General features: G+C 42.5%; 1 protein-coding gene across 3 annotated transcripts in view; it reads right to left on the bottom strand.

The window, feature by feature from the left end:
* The window catches only part of ARHGAP42 (Rho GTPase activating protein 42), a 562,306-nt gene that overhangs the window by 86,224 nt on the left and 455,250 nt on the right, over positions 1–20,832 (bottom strand). For all 3 annotated transcript variants that reach the window (XM_069202384.1, XM_069202385.1, XM_069202383.1), the window contains exons 13-16: positions 18,343–18,405; positions 18,014–18,088; positions 10,068–10,152; positions 9,388–9,446 (exon numbers count right to left, since the gene is read on the bottom strand). In XM_069202384.1, coding sequence (XP_069058485.1) covers positions 9,388–9,446; positions 10,068–10,152; positions 18,014–18,088; positions 18,343–18,405 — 282 coding nt within the window. The remainder of the gene's footprint in view (positions 1–9,387; positions 9,447–10,067; positions 10,153–18,013; positions 18,089–18,342; positions 18,406–20,832) is intronic.

Raw genomic sequence — 20,832 nt, forward strand, 5'->3', positions numbered from 1 at the left:
CATAAGTTATTAAACTTGGATGCAGTACAAAGGTGACATGTATAAGCATAAAAGGTAAGCCCCACAAGGGCAGGATAGCATCCATACTTGGGCTTTAGTTTCCAGATGGAAGTGACAGCACGGATGTCATGGAGAACTCTCTCTTCACTGGTCGTGGGGGTGATCTAAGTGGGCACACAACATGATGTGCTAAACCCTCACTTACACAAGACAAAGCATACATCATTATCTTTAAGCAAGTTGCTATTTTACTCCAAATGAGCAAAACATATTTCTTGAAAACATTAGTCAATTACGGTGCAGATAATATATATGTTACTTGTTATGTAGCATTTATATTTGAATCTTCTAATTCCTCTTTTCAGAGCTGCCCTAGAAGTATTCACAGTAACATAGGTTACTGGCAGCAACAAGTTTTCCTAACGACCTTACTTAAGTTCCTGTTACATATGGTTTGTAATTGATTCTATTTCCGTCATATGTGCTTTCTCATATTAATTATACTGTTATGGAGGAAATCCAGAACTCAGCACCCATGCCTACTCTCAGTCTCCCATGCTGCACTCACATCACACAACAGCTGAAAGAACTCGACTGGCTCACCTTAAAACAAACAAGCACAATTCAAACTCCTCACCCACACCATCAAGGCACTACATAACACTGGCCCAGCATACCTCAACAATCGCATCTGCTTTCACCAACTTTCCTGCCACTTTTGCTCATCCAGGCTCCTACTTGCACACATTCGCTTACAGGAAACCATGTACAGTGGTCGAGCCTTCTCCTACATTGCTCCTAAAGTATGGAATGTCCTACCAATACACAAAGGAGCCTCCTCTTGACTTTTTGAATTCTGCAAGAAGCTGAAGACCTGGCTTTTCTATTAGTCCCACTAGGCCCTAGTTTTGTCTAGACTCACCTGCTCAGTGCTAGGATACCGTTCTGGGTGATAATGCACATATCTGCATTACATACACTGGATCACAGTTGCATCTTTGAATTGGTTACTAGTTTCTAAAGATATTAATTTTAACTGGTAAAACTTCACATAATGTGCAGCGTGCATATCTATTATTCCACAGCCAATAAACAATTCATTCACTCATGAATGGACGATGAAACTGAGCATCAGAATTATAACAAAACATTATGCAATTTTGAAACGAAAAGGTTTCACCTTAGAAACTACATGTTTTGGCACACAGTCAAAAAACTAATTTCCATTTATCAAACCAAGAACAACTGAAACTTTAGACAAACGTTCTAATTATTTTTTCAGTTCCTATTATTTGTTCAGTCTATCACATAAACCAGAAAACAGAAAGATAAGTGGAAGCAAATGAGAATCCTGACTACAGCAAACAATCACAACCTCAATGTGAATGACATTCGTGCCCCACATTTATTATCAACATGTCAGCTGCAAAGGAGGCCTTCAGAGGATAAACAACACTCAGTACTTTGGAAGTGATACTGACTGTTATTGGTTACTAATGTACCAAGTTGCTGAAAAAAACCTTTAAATGGTTGCCTGTATTTTCCTTCTAGATATTTTGAAGTTATTTCTACATGGGGTGTTTTCCAAGTTATGTTTTCATGAATTTCCTTTATTTTCCAAGTGTGTTCTTTAAATTAAACGAGACACAATGGGGGTCATTCTGACCCTGGCGGTAATTACCGCCATGGCGGAGGTCGGCGGTAGCACCGCCAACAGGCTGGCGGTGCACCGCTGGGCATTCTGACCGCGGCGGTTCAGCCGCGGCTAGAAACGGAAAGTCGGCGGTGTACCGCCGACTTCCCGCTGCCCTTGAGAATCCTCCATGGCGGCGGAGCGCGCTCCGCCGCCATGGGGATTCTGACACCCCCTACCGCCATCCTGTTCCTGGCGGGTCTCCCGCCAGGAACAGGATGGCGGTAGGGGGTGCCACGGGCCCCTGGGGGCCCCTGCAGTGCCCATGCCAATGGCATGGGCACTGCAGGGGCCCCCGTAAGAGGGCCCCACGAAGAATTTCAGTGTCTGCTTTGCAGACACTGAAATTCGCGACGGGTGCAACTGCACCCGTCGCACCTTCCCACTCCGCCGGCTCCATTCTGAGCCGGCGTCCTCGTGGGAAGGGTGTTTCCCGCTGGGCTGGCGGGCGGACTTTCGGCGGTCGCCCGCCAGCCCAGTGCGAAACCCAGAATGACCGCCGCGGTCTTTTGACCGCGGTACGGTCTTCTGGCGGTTCCCGCTTGGCGGGCGGCTACCACCGCCCGCCAAGCTTAGAATCACCCCCAATGTGACTTAATGAAAGGCAGCAGTGAATCACAAAATAGTATAGCATATTTTTGTTTTGTAAGTAGACATTTTTACACACAAGTAATTACAGTAATTCCAACGTCAAGTAATTACAATAATTCCAATGTCAATGTACTTGTCAAAGAGAGAGTTGAAAACTCAACAGGGCAACTATTTTTCACAGAGTGCCAGTGGGCCTTTAATTAGACTTTATATTAAAGTCATATGTGCAAAGGCTGCCATTTTATATATTTGATTTACTAGTTGATTTAAAGGAAAAGTTAATTCTCAAAGGTACCAAAAAGACCTATAAAAGGGTTGACCCAGATGTGGCTACTAAGAGCATATGATATGGCTGACTGTATAATACCCATTGCCATGGTTACATCCTCTGGTGCTCCTGGGCAGACCAAGAGGACATAAACTTGCTGGTACCCCCTGGGCTGGTCCTGAGAAAACTCCTTCCAGCAAGCAAGTGGTGCAGTTCCTGATATAATCCTCAAACATAGGTTGCTCTCTGCCACTCCTTGGTCAGCCACTCAATAACACATTCCACAACCAGCTGTGTAACAATTATTCACATGGGGATGTTCATCTGTCACTCCTGAGCAAATGCAGACTTCTACTATAGTGAGTGGAAATACACACCTCTGAGGGCTTTCAAGCAGCTGCTCGGTGTTTCACTGTGAAGGCGCAACCCACCTGCACTTTTCAGGGGGATTAGAAATCCATTTGGAGGCAGGTGCACTGAATGGTAGCACCTGCCTGCAAGGGAATGTCTTGGGGGGTGGATATGACCTCATTTTACTCCCTCCAGAGGGCTACCATCAGGGGGCACACTTACAGTGCTCCACCTTCTAGGTGGCACACTGTTAGTGCCCCTCCTGACAGCTTCTTTTCCTCTGCCCCCACATTTACAGTACAGCATGGGCGCAGAGGCAAAGGATTCCCTCATTTGCATGGGGACCACGCCCCCATGCAAATGAGGGAACACCCACTTGTGATAGTGCTGGTGGTATATGTGCACCAGCATTATTAGTATTACAGAAAGGGCCGCACAAGTGCTGACGGCCCTTCTTGCCATAACAAAGTGCCCCAGGGGCAAGCAAAGTGGGCGCAAATGCCCCTTGCGCCCCTGGGGCAACTACAATACAATGTAATACCTAAATGGTATCTTCAGAAAGGTACTCAGCTAAAATATGAATAAAGGCCATCAGAATAGGATTAGATTAAACATTTTATCACACCAGGCATCTCTCTCATAATAGCCCCTTACCTATAGCGCTAGTGTGCTCATAGAGAGACTTTAAGGACTGGTATTGCCCTCTGACAAGTGACTTTTATGCTATGATATGCTATAAGAATAATGGTATAAAGCTGGCAGAAAATCTGAATGTAATCATTCAATTAATGTACTTATCTATTGGATACTTCTTAGGCAGCATTGCTACTCAAAATCTAACAAAGAACTGAAGGGAGAAAACAACTTCTTTCTTCTTTACACCACATCCTCACACTTTATTCTTCTCTTATGTGCAAAGGGATGAAGATATGTCTTGTTTCAGAGTTACAGTGTTGGACCTGGCCCTCTGTGCAGGGTCACCGCCAAACCTTTTGCCTTTTTCCCTCCACATTTCATTAGAATTTGTTTTTGTTGGCCTTAGGACTCGGTGCACTTAAACATTGCTAACAAGAGCTTAAGTGCTTGTGCTCACTCAATAACACATGGTATAATTGGCATATTTAATTTACTCATAAGTCCCTTGTAGAGTTGTATACCACACACCCAGGACCTGTTAATTAAATGCTAGCAGAGGCTTTTCAGCTCTTATTGCACCTCCAACTTGAGTAACTCCTTAAACCAGGCATTCCCTTGCAGCCTGTTTTGAAGTGCTTTGACAACCTGGCATTTAAAAAACCTTGCCAAGCCTTAAACTCGCCTTCTATTAAATATAAGCTGCCCCTAATATACCCGTAGGTAGCCCATAGGGCTGGGTGCTGTGTAATTAAAAGGTTGGATTTGTACTTTTAATGTTGACATGTTTTTGGACTGAAAATCTCCTAAATTCGTTTTTCACAACTGTGAAGCCTACCCATCCCTTAGGGTAACATTAGGAATTCCTTATTACACTTAATAAAATGTAATTCCTAATTGAGAGGAGGTGGTTATGTCATGTTTGGGACCTATGAATTTGTAATGATAAACCCTCTTTAATGATAAAGTGTTTTTTTTTTTAAACCCTTTTAAAACCATTTTTAGTATGTTGACATTTTTCTGCCCTTAGCCGTTTGTGTATGCATCCTGTTGTGGGTCACATGGATGGGTAGAGCTGACAGTTAGGACTTTGTGAATTCCTCCCAAACAGTCACTCAAAAAAGGGATTAACTGTGTGCCTGAATCGGCCATCTGCTGGTAGGATGGGGGGACGAGCTGAGCACAGCCCAACTTACACCTGAATAGGTTGTGTCATGTCTCCACACAAAGGGCCTAATGACTCTGTACTATCACTACAGCCAGCTTGGGGCCAGGACAGGGGAGTCAAGAAATTCTATGCACTTCAAAAAACCTCTTCAGAAGCTTCTCCAACCTTCCAGGAGAAGGGCATCAGGGTAAAAAACATAATACCCACTCTTCAGTTCACTATTGGACCTGCGGAAGGACTCCCAGAGGACTGACTGCTGCTGTGATCTGGTGAGCACTCTGCCAGACTGCTGCTGAACCTGGAAGGACTGCTTTGCTGCCTGGAGCCTGCCTGGAACCTCCAATAGAACCTTCAGCAGCCCTGCTGCTGAGCCCAGCAGACTGCCAGAAGTGGTTTCAAGGGCTAGTCTGTTGGCCTCCTGTTCAGAGCCACAGGGACATAACAGACTCCCATCATCTTCAACCTGCACCGGGACACAGCCCGAGTGAGTCCTGAACCCCCAGGAGATGTCCCCCAAGTCCTGGACCCTTGGTTGTGGTGCTTAAGGTGCCCAGATGGCCATTATCCAAAACTGAGGACTTAGACAAAATTTGGCCTAAAAGTGCTTTGAGAACCAGCAGGAGGCTGGAACCAACTTACCTGCATATTCACCCATGGTGGATCACCGGTCAGACTGATTTTGTGGGTTCTCCTGCTATGCTAATCTCCGCAGCACAAATCCTCTTCAGCAGGCCTTCGCTGAGGGGGTATCCAACCTCGTGGAACTGTCTTTGGCTACAGTCTTCTGCCCTGTTCTGCTGGAGATTTTAGACTTCCATTTCAGCAACTAAGTCCAAGCATAGAAATCTTCACTGCAGCTTTCACCCCAAGCCATCCAGCGATGACATTCCTTCCTCTGGGGCTTCCTACAGCCTTGCTCTACTTAACTTTACATTCTCAGACATTTTTTTTCAGAAATGTTTCTATGTCAGAAGGTAAGAGCTGACCGGGACCACTCCACTTCTAGTATCTGAACCACACTCCATCACAGTCGGTTTCAATGTTTGACTTTGACCCCATCTTGCATGACTAGATGTCCGTGATTGGTGCTTTGATCTTTTAGGCGCTAGATTTCATTTAAAACGTTAAAAATGTGTAACTTCAGTTCTACTAATTGAATTTTGGTCATTGCGGTGTCAAATCATTTATTAAAATTTAATCTATTTTTCTAAAATGGTTTGGGATTTTTCTTGTGTTGTGTTTTCACTTAATTACTGTTGGTGTATTGCAATAATACTTTACACTGTGCCTCTAAGTTAAGTGTGACTGCTTTTTGTGCCAGGCTACGTACGGTTAAACAGAGGTAAATTTAGTGACTTTTTTGTGGTCCAACCTGCAAGGGATTGTGGCTGCTGCTTGACAAGGACTCACACCCCAGTCAACCTACAATCCAGTGTCTCACATACAGTCAAATAGTTCCCCACCAGTTCCACTTTAAAATTGAGCTCAGACCACACAATAATACTCCCCATCAAATATAGACTGTATTATTCCAACTACTACTCAGAGTCATATATTTGGTGAAGAAAGAAAAGTAAAATTTAAGGTTGACAAATATGGGAATTGATTATTCGCTGTACCCCTGTTATGTCCATGTTGACCTTGGTGAATGTCTGCTTTTTTATTTGTACTTTGAACTACTTTGTCATGAAGCTGTTCATCACAAACAACATTTTTAAAGTTTATTTGTTTTGCTCTTTCAAAAAGACATAGAAAAAACAGAGCAGTATCAGAACAAATATTTCTCAGGCCTTGATATTTCTGAGTAATCCTGGTCTTGGCATCAACAATATTGCACATGTTTGCAACAGTCATGAACTATTACATTTTACAGTACTGAGGTTTATGAAAAAGGAGAGGGAAGTCAGTCTGCAGGCAGGCAAGGGGAACAGATTTCTGACAGGGAGATAGCCACTGTATATAATTTCAGAGAGGAATGATCATGTTGAGGGAGTGCCAGTGGAGCACCGATGGGGGAGAGTGAGGCCCGGGGGATGAGCAAGAGGGAGAGAGAGAGAAGGCCCTGGAGGCAGTCCACTGATAAAATATTTATCGAACATGGCCAGGAGGGGACACAGATGGTATGATTTGTGTGTGGAGGCTGTAGGGGGCATCCTCCAAGCAACTCCCTCACGGGAGTAGTACTTCATACCAAGGAGTAACCAAGAGCAGCTGCTGTTGAGGTTTTATGCAGATTTAGATTTTGAAGGGGGAACGGAGCCGTACCAGGGAATTGAAGACCACATTGAGCAACCAGGAGAGACCCCTGGGCATACGCACTTACATGAGTGTCAGGTTGTATATCGCAGCCTGGGTCTACAGCAAAAGATGAGTTTCAGTTTCCTCCAGGTCCTGTCCTATCAGCCAACTGGAGAGTCAAAGCAGCTGAGCTGCCACATAGTAAGTTTAAAGCCACAAAATTGAGAGGGCTACAAGTCAGCGACCCGTTGCCCATAGGAGTTCTATCAGCAGTGAGTCCAGTTCTCTACAGAAATGGCAGGTATGGAGTAGGCGGAGACTGACTTAAGTAATATAGTAGTTGTGGGACAATGACTATTTTAGAGATGGTGACTCGTCTTTGTATGATAGTGGAAGCTATTTCCAAAAGTTCATCTGGGAGTGGAAAGAAGTCACTGGCCTGGTAAGGATGCCATCCCAGAGATCGTTTATATCATGAAATACATTAATACCAAGGTAATGGAATGTACAGTCCTCCCATCTGACCTGATCCTCCTCCAGTGAAAGTGAATGTGGGGGTGGGCGGTTCCCCGTTATAAAGGGAAGAGACAAGATTTGCACTTACTGACGAGGAGACCTGGGAGCCAACCAAATGCCTCTAGGGTTTGGGAAATTGTGTTGAGACTGTCCCTAATGTCGCAGAAATGCAAGAGGACATCATTGGCTTACAGCGATATGGCCAGCAGATCACCAGAAACAGGGATTCCCCATACTCAACCTCCTCCTTGGAAGTTGACCTAGTTGGTATCAAGCCATTGTGATCTGAGTGATTTAAATGAGGGGCAACCCCACATAAGCAGTTAGCTAAGACTTTGGTAAGTATTTTATAGTCTGTATTCAATAGTACGATTGACTTGTATGATGTAGGATCAAGAGAGATGTTGCATGGTTTTAGTCTCGTGACCAGGGCTGTGTTTTACATTGATGGAAGGAGTGTTTGGGTGTCAAAAGCCTCTTGGAAAAGCCAAGACAACTTTGGGGCAAGAGTTGTCACATATGTTTTATAAAATTCAATCAGGAGTCCATCAAGTCCCTGGATCTTGCCCAGGGCCAAAGGTTTATGGGTTCTTTTATTTCTTGTGGGGTGAATGGTTCCTCCATGGATGCATGAAGGTCAGGTGGGAGCTCTGGAAAATTGGTACCAGCCAGGAAAAGTTGAATTTCCTCAACTAGGAATGATTGGGCTTCTTTGTAGAGTTCATCATAGTATTAGAATAATAAGTGGCAGAAACCTTGTTGCATCTGCACGAGTGTGCCTGATTGGTACCAAAACGTGGGGATGAATTATCCACCCCATTCCTCTGAGAGGATCTAGGTTGTCTCTCACAATCATGACACTTGAAGTCAACATAGTTCTCATCCCAAAATGTCTAATTAAAGATGATGCAATCTTCCTTACTTCTGCCATGGTCAAAATGATTAATCATGTTCAATGAATCAATGTAATCTCCTCTAGTGACAACTAGTCTTCTAAGGGGGTACCAACATTTCAAGGCTCAAATTGCAAAGGGTGGGCTGGTGAAAGTAACCTATCACCCCCATAATGACATAAAAGGAGGCCAGTGCAGAAGTTACTTGAAGAGATAAAAAAGGGGACAGGCTCCATCAAACCATCCTGCATTCCATTACCTACACTATGACTGTTCGGATGTTAGAAGGCACGTTCAGCAAGAAAAAAAGGGACAGAGATCAGGGCCACCTCCTTTACGAACCTAACATTTCTTATTGGATCATAAAGAGGGGAGGTAATTCCCAGTTTTAGGTAGCCAATCAGGAACAATTTTTCAGAAGGTGGAGGGCAATACTCAACAACTCGCAGTATATAAGGTGCTTTCCACCAAAACTGTCTGCACTGAAGATAAATGAAGGACGCCTCCCTTAAGGAAAAAGAAGGAGTACTTTCCTTGAATATAAACACTTTTTTATGCTACCATTTGATATGATGTAATATCGAGAACGCATTTTAGATGGGTGTCTAACCAATAAATGTATCATCACCTTCTACACACTAAGAACTGGATCTCAAAACAGTGATCTGAGTGCATCCATATCCCCATATTTCACAAATTTATATTGTCAGTACATTTTGTCCACTAGGCAGGTTTATCACAGTACTATGTAGACTTTATGGTCTAAAAACTCAGCAAATGTGAATAAGAATTTGGGAAATGAAGCTGCATTTTCAAAATTTGTGGTGATACATTTTCTCACTCGGTCCTGTAATCTGTAGGTTAAATCCCATACCATTTTACACAACATACAATTGTAGTGCTGATATTTACAATTTGTTTGTGCAAATATGTTTTTAAAACAACCTATGCATTTGGACTGGCTTGCTCAATGACACACTTAGATACTGCAATAAAAACGTGGGGCAAACTTCAAATGTGTTTTAATATTACTTACTAACTGCAAGAATCAAATCTTTATGCAACTTGAAAGTCATCAGTGGCTCCGAGAGACACCTGGTCAGAAGACAAAGAAAGGTTTCATAAATAGTTCCCCCCCAAAATGTTTACATTATGCTTGCAAACTGATGGCCAATGGTGACAGTTAACACCATTTAAAATTGCATATACTAGTGTGTGACTCACCACCCTCTCTCTCTCTTTCTTTCTCTCTCTCTCTCTCTCTCTGTCTCTCTCTCTATATATATATATATATATATATATATATATATATATATATATATATATACTACAACAACTTTACCTTGTATTAAGATAATAATTTAAAGATAGCTTAATGAACATGTGGTGATATAGAACCTTTTACTTGCAATATGCTACTTATGTTGAAATAAAAAATTGGGACACACCTCTCTGTAATTTGGTGACCGTTTGTTCATTTTTCCAAACTTACTTTTATAATGTTCACATTTTCAGGTCGTTCATTTGTATATTATGGGAATTGTCACATTTGCAGTTGTAGATGCCCAGTGATATTTTAATAAGAAATAGTTTGTCTGCATATACCATTTGAAATAATATTTAAAATAATGCTTTTAAGTAATACTTTATATTTTTTATGACAGTTGTGAATTCATGAGCTGGCAGAGAATACTTGCTCAACATAACTTGACTTACCTGAGGTAGTTTTTAAGCCCACTTGTTACTGTTTTATTGTCCCACATTTCAAGGTCAATATCCATGTCTGGTGGGGACTTTGGAGCTGAAGAAAGGAAAGTAAAACTTACACAGGACCAACAAACAACACACTATTTTGCATATTGTGAGCTAGTCAATGAACTACACAGCGGTTTTGTATCAAAGAGTTTCCTCCCACCCACCTGGTCAAGGTTAGAAAAAAGTGAAATGGTATCAATAACATTTTTTGGTTAAATGAAAATGGAATCATGAAAGTGGACAATGAAAATAAAGACATTCATAGAAACATTGATTCATCTACAAAAAGAATATCCTTCTTATTGGATAAACATTTTTTTGATAAACAATCTTTATTAATTTTTCAGGCATTAATTACAAATGACTTGAAATGACACACCTGCCTTAGGAAAGTTTCTGAACAAGTACAGTCAGTAATAAGACAATGGTGTTAATCAGGTATATACAAAAGTAATGAGTATATATGAAAAAGGCAATTATGAGAGCCCACCACAGTAACATTTACAATATTTCGGCCAGCCATTTCCCCCAGATCTTGGCATACTTATGGGGGCAACCCTGTGCTCCATAAACCGGTTTCTCTTGCCTAGCACACCAGTCCACCCCTCTTCTCCATCTTAAGAGGGTTGGTGGTATAACAGCCTTCCAAACCGCTGCAATGTCTCTTTTGGCAACCATAAGGGTGGCCGGGAAGATCCAATTCATTCTTTTTCCACCTATTCCTTCCAAGACTTCCGGTATCACAACCAATGGGGACAGTGGTACCTCCCATCCCAGGAGCTCTGAAAGTTCCTCCAGCAGCTTAATCTAATAACGACGGATATGAGGACATGACCATATTGTATGGTAAAGGTCTGCCTGGGCTGCATCACATTTGGGACAAGTATGGTTTGCTAGAAGTCTGGCTTGGTGCAGTCTCATGTGGGAGAAATACACCCCATATAAATTGTTTGTTTATATGAATCACAGCCAGGACAACATGGGTATAAGTCACAGTGCTTCGCCAGTCCTCCTCCTCCAGCGGTCCCAACCATCCCTCCCTGCCCTGACGTGAGTCAAGTCCCCTGGGGTGTTGTTGATCAGTATTTGATAGATGTGGGACACTCCGCCCTTCTCCTTCACCCCCATTAGCAATTTAGCCTCAAGCAGGCTATATTTTGGTAGTGGAGTAGTGTCTATGATATGTGTCTAGAGTACATGGCAAAGCTGGAGATATTTATAAAATTGTGATTGCGCAGTTGGTGGGTCCTCTGAAGTTCTTTGAAGGAACACATACACGTTCCTTGCCATACATCTCAAATTGTGAAATTCCTAGTTGGTCCCATCTAGTGAACCCTTGTAGTGCTGCTGTCTCCCGCAGTCAGGTGCCTCTCCAGAGAGGAGTCTGCTGAGTCAGAGAGGTCACCCACTGAGTGTGCCTCAAGGCCACCCACCATGCCAAGCACACAATTTTGGTCCTCGGGCTAAGTCTTTGGGAATCGGTGAGCAATACAAAATGTCAAGTATTTTAGAGAAGCCCAGGGTGTTAAGTTCCAATTGTTATGCTGGATCTGACCTCCCTCCTGCAAACCAATCATGTATGACTAGAAGTTGAGTTGCCAAGTAGTAAAGATAAAGATTGGTCATGCACAGTCCTCCTTCATATGCCCCCCTTTGATAAAGCTTCAGTGCAATGCGATGTCTAGTTCCCTGTCAGAGGAAGGACATTATATTTGTATTGAAAATACAAAACCAGGGATGTGTAGTGAAAATGGTAGGATATACAAGAATCGCTGGAGGATCATCATTTTAAAGAGTGCTATGCGACCTAAAACGTTCAAAGGAAGAAAGCGCATTTCATCAAATCCGCAGTCACGCGTGTATTAATGGTTGCAGATTCAGAGCCAAGTTAGGTCGGGGAGAAGCACCACCTAGATACTTAAAACTTATTCACCTGATGGGCACTGTGTCCTGCCAGGCAAAGCAGTCATGAGATGGTGATAAGGGCAGTATAACAGATTTCAATGGGTTCCCTCGGAGGCCCGATGCCTCCTCAAAGCATTTCAGTAGATGTAGGCTGCGTGGACCACTGTTAATCGGGTTTGCCAGATAGATGAGGACGTCATCCGCATAGAGTGCAGTCATCATGGTCGCTTTCCCATCACCACCCCCTAAACAGAGAATCCTTCCTGATTATGTGCGCCAGAGGTTCCATGACCAGGGAAAATAGGAGGAGGGCAACTCTGGTGCATGCCGCGGCGTATGGAAAAGGCCTTGCGCAGAATACCATTTAGCAGTACTCTGGGTTAACATATAGTGCCCGTAACAGTCTACGGAAACGCAGACCCAGTCCGGCTCACTTCAACACCAGGTGTAGGTAGGTCCAGTCCACTGAGTCGAACACATTTTCGAATACCACAAAAAATAAGGTGAGATTCCAAGGCAGTCAATGTCAGTGAGCCAGGGCCTCCTTGGATAATCATATTCAGTACTATTTTTTTTTTTAGAGAACTTACCACTCAAGGGGTTTTATTTCCATCACTGTAATTAACAGGTATACTATTTTAGAATCTATGGGCCAGATGTATGATTTGAGCCCATTGCGATTCAGTAATTGCGAATTTTAAGAAATCGCTATTACCGACTCGCAAAGGGCCATGTATCACATTTGCGAATCGGTAATAGCGATTTCTTAAAAATCGCAAATGCAATTACCGAATCGCAAATTGCGATACTGGCCCCATTCGCAGCTATGGGCCTGTTGGCCCATAGCTGCGAATTTTTTGCATTTCCAAAATTGCGATTTCTAAACCAGAAATCGCAATTTTGGAAATGCAAAAGGCCAGGGTGCTGGGGGCCTAAGGCACCCTCTCCTGCACCCCAATTTATTTATTTTTTACATGTAAAGTACACACATGCCAAAAGGGCATGTGTGCTTTACATGTTACATTTAAAAATGCAGTTTTTTAAATTTTGCACCAGGTTACCACCTGGTTGCAGACCATGGTATTTTGCATGTGCAAAATACCATTCTGCGAAAAATCGCAATTTGCGATTCGCAAAATCCAGGTCGCAACGCAAAAAATCGCAATTTTTGCGATTTCTATTTTGTGGTCTGCGAATGCCTTTGATGAATTGCAGACCACCATTTTGCACTCGCAAACGGCCAATTTTGCGGTTTGCGAATGCAACATTTTTTGATACATCTGGCCCTATATTATTTAATATGTTGGCCTCAGATGGTTTAAAGTGTATTATCAGGTGACCCTGTTATCTGCAGGTTAAAATATACATCAAGAGCAACTGTTTTAACTCTTTACGTTACATTTGTGGTCCAGCTTCTGAAACTGGAATGACATTGTGTCATATCTATGGATTTAGGTGACTTTCAAAATAACTACCCTTACCAGCCCAAAGTGAATTTACTGCAGATCTCATTTCACTAATCCACCTATGTCTGTAACAAAAGGTTAGGTCGCAGTTTTTTCTGATTAAATGTTATCTACTATTAATCCCATGAGTGTGATCGCAATTCTTAAAAGCATATAACTAATCCCCTGTCAACATCAGGGCAGTGCGCGCTCTAAGGGCGACTGGAATGCAAAAACCCAACACTTATGAAATAACGTAATTCATGCATTATGTTGCTATGCTGTTGTTTAACCTTTTGCATTGCAGAGTTTAATCCTTAAGACTTATATTCAAGGTGCTTGTAAATACTGTTCATTTGCAATGTATTGCTGCAGGCTTTCAGAGTGTGTCAGGGTGTGGTCCCTTTCCAGGGCCTTCTCGAAGCTTTCTCTGCAGCATGACTGGGTGTGGTTTGTGAGCTGGGCCAGGCTCCACGTGCTCACTATTCAGAGGTTACGGTGCAGAGCAGCAGCAATTTCCTGAGCTCCTGTTCCGGAGGTCTACCTTGATCTTCCAGGCCTTGCCCTTCATTGTATTGGTGATCCTTGATCAGGGCGGTAAGACAGAGGTCAGGGTGGGGCCCCGGTCCAGTTTCGAAGGCATTCAAGTTCTTGGGCCTAATTTTCATATTGGAAGATTTTTTCCTTGCGCGTGTGAATGTGCTCGTGGTATCTGGCATTTACATGTTGATATTCAAATCGGCAAGACGCCCGATTCATTTTTGCCATTTGACTTTTGAGATTCGGGTCAGCAACAGTGTGCGCAACCATTTCTAGACATTTGCATATTGGCATTCGAATCGGCAAGACGCGCGACTCTGTCCTTGTGTTTAACTCTTGATACTCATTGTGCGCTAACATTTCTTGGCAGTTATATGGTGGCATTCAAATCGGCAAGACGCGTGATTCATTTCCTTGCTTTTAACTCTTGATACTCATTGTGCGCTATCATTTCTTGGCATTTACATGGTGGCATTCAAATCGGCAAGACGCACAATTCATTTCCTTGCATTTAACTCTTGATACTCATTGGGCGCAAGCATTTCTTGGCATTTACATGGTGGCATTCGAATCGTCAAGATGCGCAATTCATTCCTTGCAATTAAAACTTTGATAATCATTGTGCGTGACCATTTCTTGGCATTTACATGGTGGCATTCAAAACGGCAAGACGCGCAATTCATTCCTGCATTTAAAACTTGATGTTTCAGATCGCTTGCAGTGTGCGCGATCATGTCATGGCATTTGCATATTCTTGTTGAAATCAGCAGTGTGCGCGATTCATTTTTCTACAGTGAAAACTAAGGCGGTCATTCTGACCTTGGCGGACGGCGGAGGCCGTCCGCCAAGGTACCGCCGTCAGAACACCGCACCGCGGTCGAAAGACCGCGGCGGGGATTCTGACATTTGCCCTGGGCTGGCGGGCGGCCGCCAAAAGGCCGCCCGCCAGCCCAGGGCAAATCAACCTTCCCACTAGGATGCCGGCTCAGAATTGAGCCGGCGGAGTGGGAAGGTGCGACGGGTGCAGTTGCACCCGTCGCGTATTTCAGTGTCTGCTGGGCAGACACTGAAATACTTTTTGGGGCCCTCTTACGGGGGCCCCTGCCGTGCCCATGCCCTTGGCATGGGCACGGCAGGGGCCCCCAGGGGCCCCACGGCACCCCCTACTGCCATCCTGTTCATGGCGGGAGAGCCGCCATGAACAGGATGGCGGTAGGGGGTGTCTGAATCCCCATGGCGGCGGAGCGCGCTCCGCCGCCATGGAGGATTCAGACGGGCAGCGGAAAGTCGGCGGTAGCCCGCCGGCTTTCCGCTTCTGGCCGCGGCTGTACCGCCGCAGTCAGAATGCCCGGCGGAGCACCGCCAGCCTGTTGGCGGTGCTACCGCCGACCTCCGCCCTGGCGGTAATTACCGCCACGGTGAGAATGAGGCCCTAAGTGTTAAAATTCTAGATGTTACATTATATGGACATAATAAGTCCTTAATACAGTTCCTATTGTGTTCCAGGAAACATTCAGATTATTTTTTTTGTCCTCATGCAAAAAGACCATGTTTGATTTTGAAAACATAATTCTAGCAGGTTCTTATATTCCTAGTCAATGTGTAACATTTCATGAAAAGGTTCATTGAGAAGTTGTATTAATCATTCTTGATTCCTTCCCAGGTAACCAGACGTCTTGAGGCCTAGTTATTAGTCCTTTCTTAAATTATCCATGGTTACAGTATGACAATGCTTAGAATCATAGTATAGTAAATGTCAATGTGATATAATCTTGATATTGTGTGTTTTAACCTTTTGTTTCCTACAGTTCTCCTTCCCAGCTGTTCCCATCCTAATCCCCTTTTCCCCGCTTGGACTCTCTCGCTCTCTGTGATTTATCTATCAGAGTCTTGGAGCTGTCTATTGGTGGACATGTTGGTAACGTGTGCAGACCCGAGGCTCTGGTCTCTCTGACATCCCCAGAACATTAATACATTTACTAACACTTCACAATATGTGTCCCAGTGCACCCACAATATGAGAGATACAAAACTCCCAATTCATAGTAGATAGAACTGTGGGCCAGCAGGAGATGATGTGACTAGTTCCAAGCTTAATCAAGATAATGTGTCAAACATTTTCTCTATTATGTTGCTTAGTAGCACTCTCTCATTATATTTCAAATATGCAGTTACGCTACACATCTGAACATGGGTGTACAGTATATTTTATTACCATTAATGGATAATGCTTTTTTCTCAACAATATGCCCTGCTCAATAGTCATCTGTGCAGATAGGTTATGGGGCACAGAAATCAATTTCACTCTTAAAAAGATGGCGGCGGAAATCAGGCACAGATAAGCCAACAGGCTCATCAAACCCTCTTAATGATGGCCTCTGCACATACCAAGCAAATATCAACGGGGAATAGAATGAGATGGATCCACATACTACAGTACAGTGATGAATAAAGAGATGTACATACTCAGGAAAATAAATAGAGGCAATGAGCCTGAAGAAGACTCTTTCTTAAAATGTTTAATCCAGGATCCTAAGATCTACTGTAGTTTGTACATATTTTCATAGAGTTTGTCAATGGTGCACTAAACTGAGTGGCTCTTCTGAGGTTTGTTATGTTGGCAATTAGAAGTATATGGCTAAGAGCTGAATTTTGCAAAATCCTGTAGTCTGGATTGCCACGTGATCACTGCATGAGTGTGCTACCCAGATTGGGAAAGTGAGTTGTAGGCCAGGTTCTTTTGAGGATCCCCATTGGTTTTGAGATGTCAAATACCGTAGTTGCATGAAGGAAATGTATTGAGATGTTCCTTATATTTTCTGTACGGCTTCTAACGGTCACCCCCAAAAGACAGTGGAAACGGCAGAAATAGCGCACTTCATATGGCATGCTTCAGCAAAGGCTAACTCCCAAATCCAACACCACTTTACTAGTCACTAGTGTTTCACTATGGATTCTTCCTGCAGAGGTGCCAACACTTCTCCCAGAGTTGATTAACCCAGGCAAGTGAACAACATGTATATGGATGTAGATATGGTGCACATTGACCCAAAATACTACATCAATGTTGGTAAATAGAGGATCTTGCAGATAGTCCTGCATACTTCTGAAAGCTTTATGAAGGGCTTCTTGAACACAAGGACTGTTTCATAAGAAAATGCCAAAAACCATGGTAAAACTTACCAGTCTTAGGGTCTGATTTAGATCGCGGCATTGGAATACTCTGTCACAAATGTGATGGATATCCCGTCCACTGTATTACGATCCCATTAGGACGTAATAGGATCGTAATATGGTGGATGGGATATACATCACATATGTGATGTTGTATTCCCTTCTGCCAAACTCTATATCAGGCCCATAGTATCTTTACAGGCTCACAAAAACACGGGATCCTGAACTATTTTTCTCAAATTAATCTTCATATCCTGACCATGGAACAAAGAGACTGAGAAGGAGGAAATAGAAGTGGTTCTTTGGATACAGTGACCCATCAAGGATATCCTAAAAATCAATTCCCTCTAAAATCCCAAATAATGTAGGGACAAAGGGAGATGAACAGGGGATCCTGACTACTATACCTGAATTCACAAAGACTATACGTTCAGAGCCCTAAAAACAGGAAAGACGTTAGTGTTGATGCAACACTTGCAATGACATTGATACAAATATGTACACTGCCAGCTGAGAGGTCATAAACTCATCTAGCCTCTCTGTGACCAAAGGTACAATTAAACAATTAAATGGATCCTTGTGTACTTCTCTGTGAGGTGGAAAGGTGTCACTTGTGAAAAAACCCACAGAATCAATTAGCAAAATAGTGCTAGAGGTGGTTTTGCATGTTCATCAAGAAGGGAATATTATGTTAAGGGAACAAAGAAATCAAATGAATTAGCAAACATATCAATTACAAAAGAGACATACAATAGTGATAGTTTTTTTTTAGAAAATACGCCCATAGAATTAAGCTATAAACTATTGCATGCATTTTACTGTAAACAATTTGTAAAAACTTACAAAAGGTAGTGGTCATCAGTTTTTGAACTTTTGAATTGACACCTCCTATTCTGTAGAGACCCAAAATAGTAATTCCTAATTAGGACAAGATAGAAACAGGTATGATTAATAGCATTGAAAACTAACATTTATAGAAAAGACATTACAGTGTCAATTCAGACACCTTGTCTGGTAGAGTTTCCGTAATGCACGCCAAATCATCAAAGAACACAAATAGTAATGAAAGACCCTTGTATACAACTCTTAATTATCATTCTAAGAACTGTTCTACCAACAAAGCAAATAATGCCAAAAGCTGCATAGAAATAAAAAAAAAATCAAATGCATACCTCGTGTCTCCACTGAATGAATACATTTCTTCACAAAGTTAAATCCTGCTTCATTTAAGAACACTGTAAAGAAGTGAACAGTTCAGGTTATCTTTTGACCCTGATACCTGACAGTGTTTCAGCTCCCTGATCTATTGATCTATCTGACAACCTTCAACATTTCTATTTCTTTTCAAATATTGTCTAGTTTTCAAGAAACCTTCTAGTGTGTCAAATAACATTTCAACAGTACAAAAATGTACACACGGATACATGAAATTAAAATTACCTTCACAGTTAATACAATATGTGGTACATTTTAAGACATTGTTTAAACAATCTCCAACAATACACAAAACACATTTTTAGGCTCCAGGCAATTTGAACATATTGTGTATCAATCAATCTCAAATATGTTCCACCAAAATCTAATTCTTCAGAGGGCTATCCATGGTGATTGAAATGTTACATGTAACAACTGAAGATAAAACTACCTCACATGCAAAACCTTTGTTGACATGGGATTTCCCAAAAATGCAATATAAACTACACACAGACACACACACAAGCACACACACACACACACATACACAGATATAATTTGAGTGAAAAACCTTCTAGAACACAAATACATTTTATAAGCCCCTTTGTGTACGTGTGTAGTAGTCATGTAATTATGATTGGACCTGAGGTATTTCAAATACCAGTCACCATAGTCTCTTTCCATGACACCCATACATGATGTTTACAGAAACCAAAAGAGTAACACTTCCTTTAAGTCATTTGTAAAATACATAAACCATATCTTGTTGAATCTAAAGACACTTTAAATACATGATTGTATCCTGTCTCATGGTACCCTTGCATTGTGATAACTGCATGGTAGCAGATGATGTTTGCAATTGTTTGTCATAATAGTGGCCAGGTTGGGGTTGATATGTTCAAAGACAGCCACTTCATGTATTCTTTGACTTTCTACATAAGGCTCAGAACATGTTGTTTGTATGCAAATCTGTGGACAACAAAATAAATATGTCAAATAATGCCCATATTCTAAGATAAAGTTGAAGGTTGGTTTCTGAAGGTTCATTAGTTTCATTACTTTTTTTTTAAGAACTGTAAAATTAGCAGTTGTATATGCACTGTAGATGAAATTGTAGATTGGTGAAATGTGATTTCACCAATCACTTGTTGCTATATGTCAGCACCTGTGCTACTCTTCTGTCCTCTTCTTGCTGGTTACTGGCCCTGTGTAGCCAGAGGCCTCTTCTACCTTGTCATTTCAACCATGTTATGATCCCTACTAATTTCTGAATACATTTCCGCCTATCAGTTGGCTATTTTTTCTTTTTATCAGAGACTTGTTGTCTTGCTATTCATTAGAACTTGTTGGCACACAACGTCCATTTCCGTCAGAGATTAGCTAGTAAACAGCATCACTAACAAAGCCAGTCAATACGGACCACCACTTACCACCCTGCGCTCCCTGCTGAAGTTCACTATTGCCAACATGTTTTCACTATACAGCTTCTTCTTTGTTCTACTGAGATTCAGTTCTCATGCATCCCCTTTGCATGCTGGTCTGCCCTTCTGCCCTTCTGCTCTCTCTCCAGTCTCCTTTCACCCATCCACACTTGGATAAAAGCAGCTTGAGCTGCTGGGATTGGCTAGGGTGGCACTGAGTGCACTAATATCTCTCCTTAGGCATAGTCCAGCCCACTAGCCCAATCCTTATATGGACCTGGGAGGGGCTGGGAATTCCTCCCAGGCCCATTTGTTATGTGTGTGAGTTCACTACTGTCACATGCATTTAAAAGAGGCATTCAAAAGTGAGCACCAGACTACCTCTTTCAGGAGTTTGTCACTGCCCAGAAAGAATCAGGCACTACTCCATGTACCCCCTCCCCCATGACAAGTTGTTTATGTGCCATCGAGGGAAGAAGAAATACATTACCAACTAGTGTAGTGGGGCTTTACTGCCTTATGGACACATATATAAATAAAAAGAGCATCCTGTCAACACCCTATTATGATGTAGGCACACTGAAAATTCAAAGGTAAAAGTGACATTATACTTAGATGGATATGTCAGTTTAACGGAAGATTTTAGGCTACAATATACACAGAAGTTCAACATCTCCAGTTATTTCAAGTAGCTATAACTTGGACCCTCACTATGAACAGTGATGTCATGAATGATGCCATAGAACATATTGTGAGTGATGCAATAAGTGAGGTCAGAATCAGTGCATAGTGAGGGCCTATAGTCAGACTGTGCACCCACCCCCCTGCAGGTGGCCACCATTTACATGGCTCCCACAACAGAAGTCGCAACATGACACGCTCCTGTGGGAGTGGGATTGGTGATGGAGGAAAAAAAACCTCAGCCAATTGCTCTTCAAAGTTGCATGCCTGCTGAACTTTCATGAGAGTACTGTGAAACCAATAGTCTGGATGTACATACATTTTGACACTTAATTTCTCAAAAACTACTGAATGGGTTTACATCAA

Source organism: Pleurodeles waltl, chromosome 8, assembly GCF_031143425.1.
Source record: "Pleurodeles waltl isolate 20211129_DDA chromosome 8, aPleWal1.hap1.20221129, whole genome shotgun sequence".
Taxonomy (NCBI): domain Eukaryota; kingdom Metazoa; phylum Chordata; class Amphibia; order Caudata; family Salamandridae; genus Pleurodeles; species Pleurodeles waltl.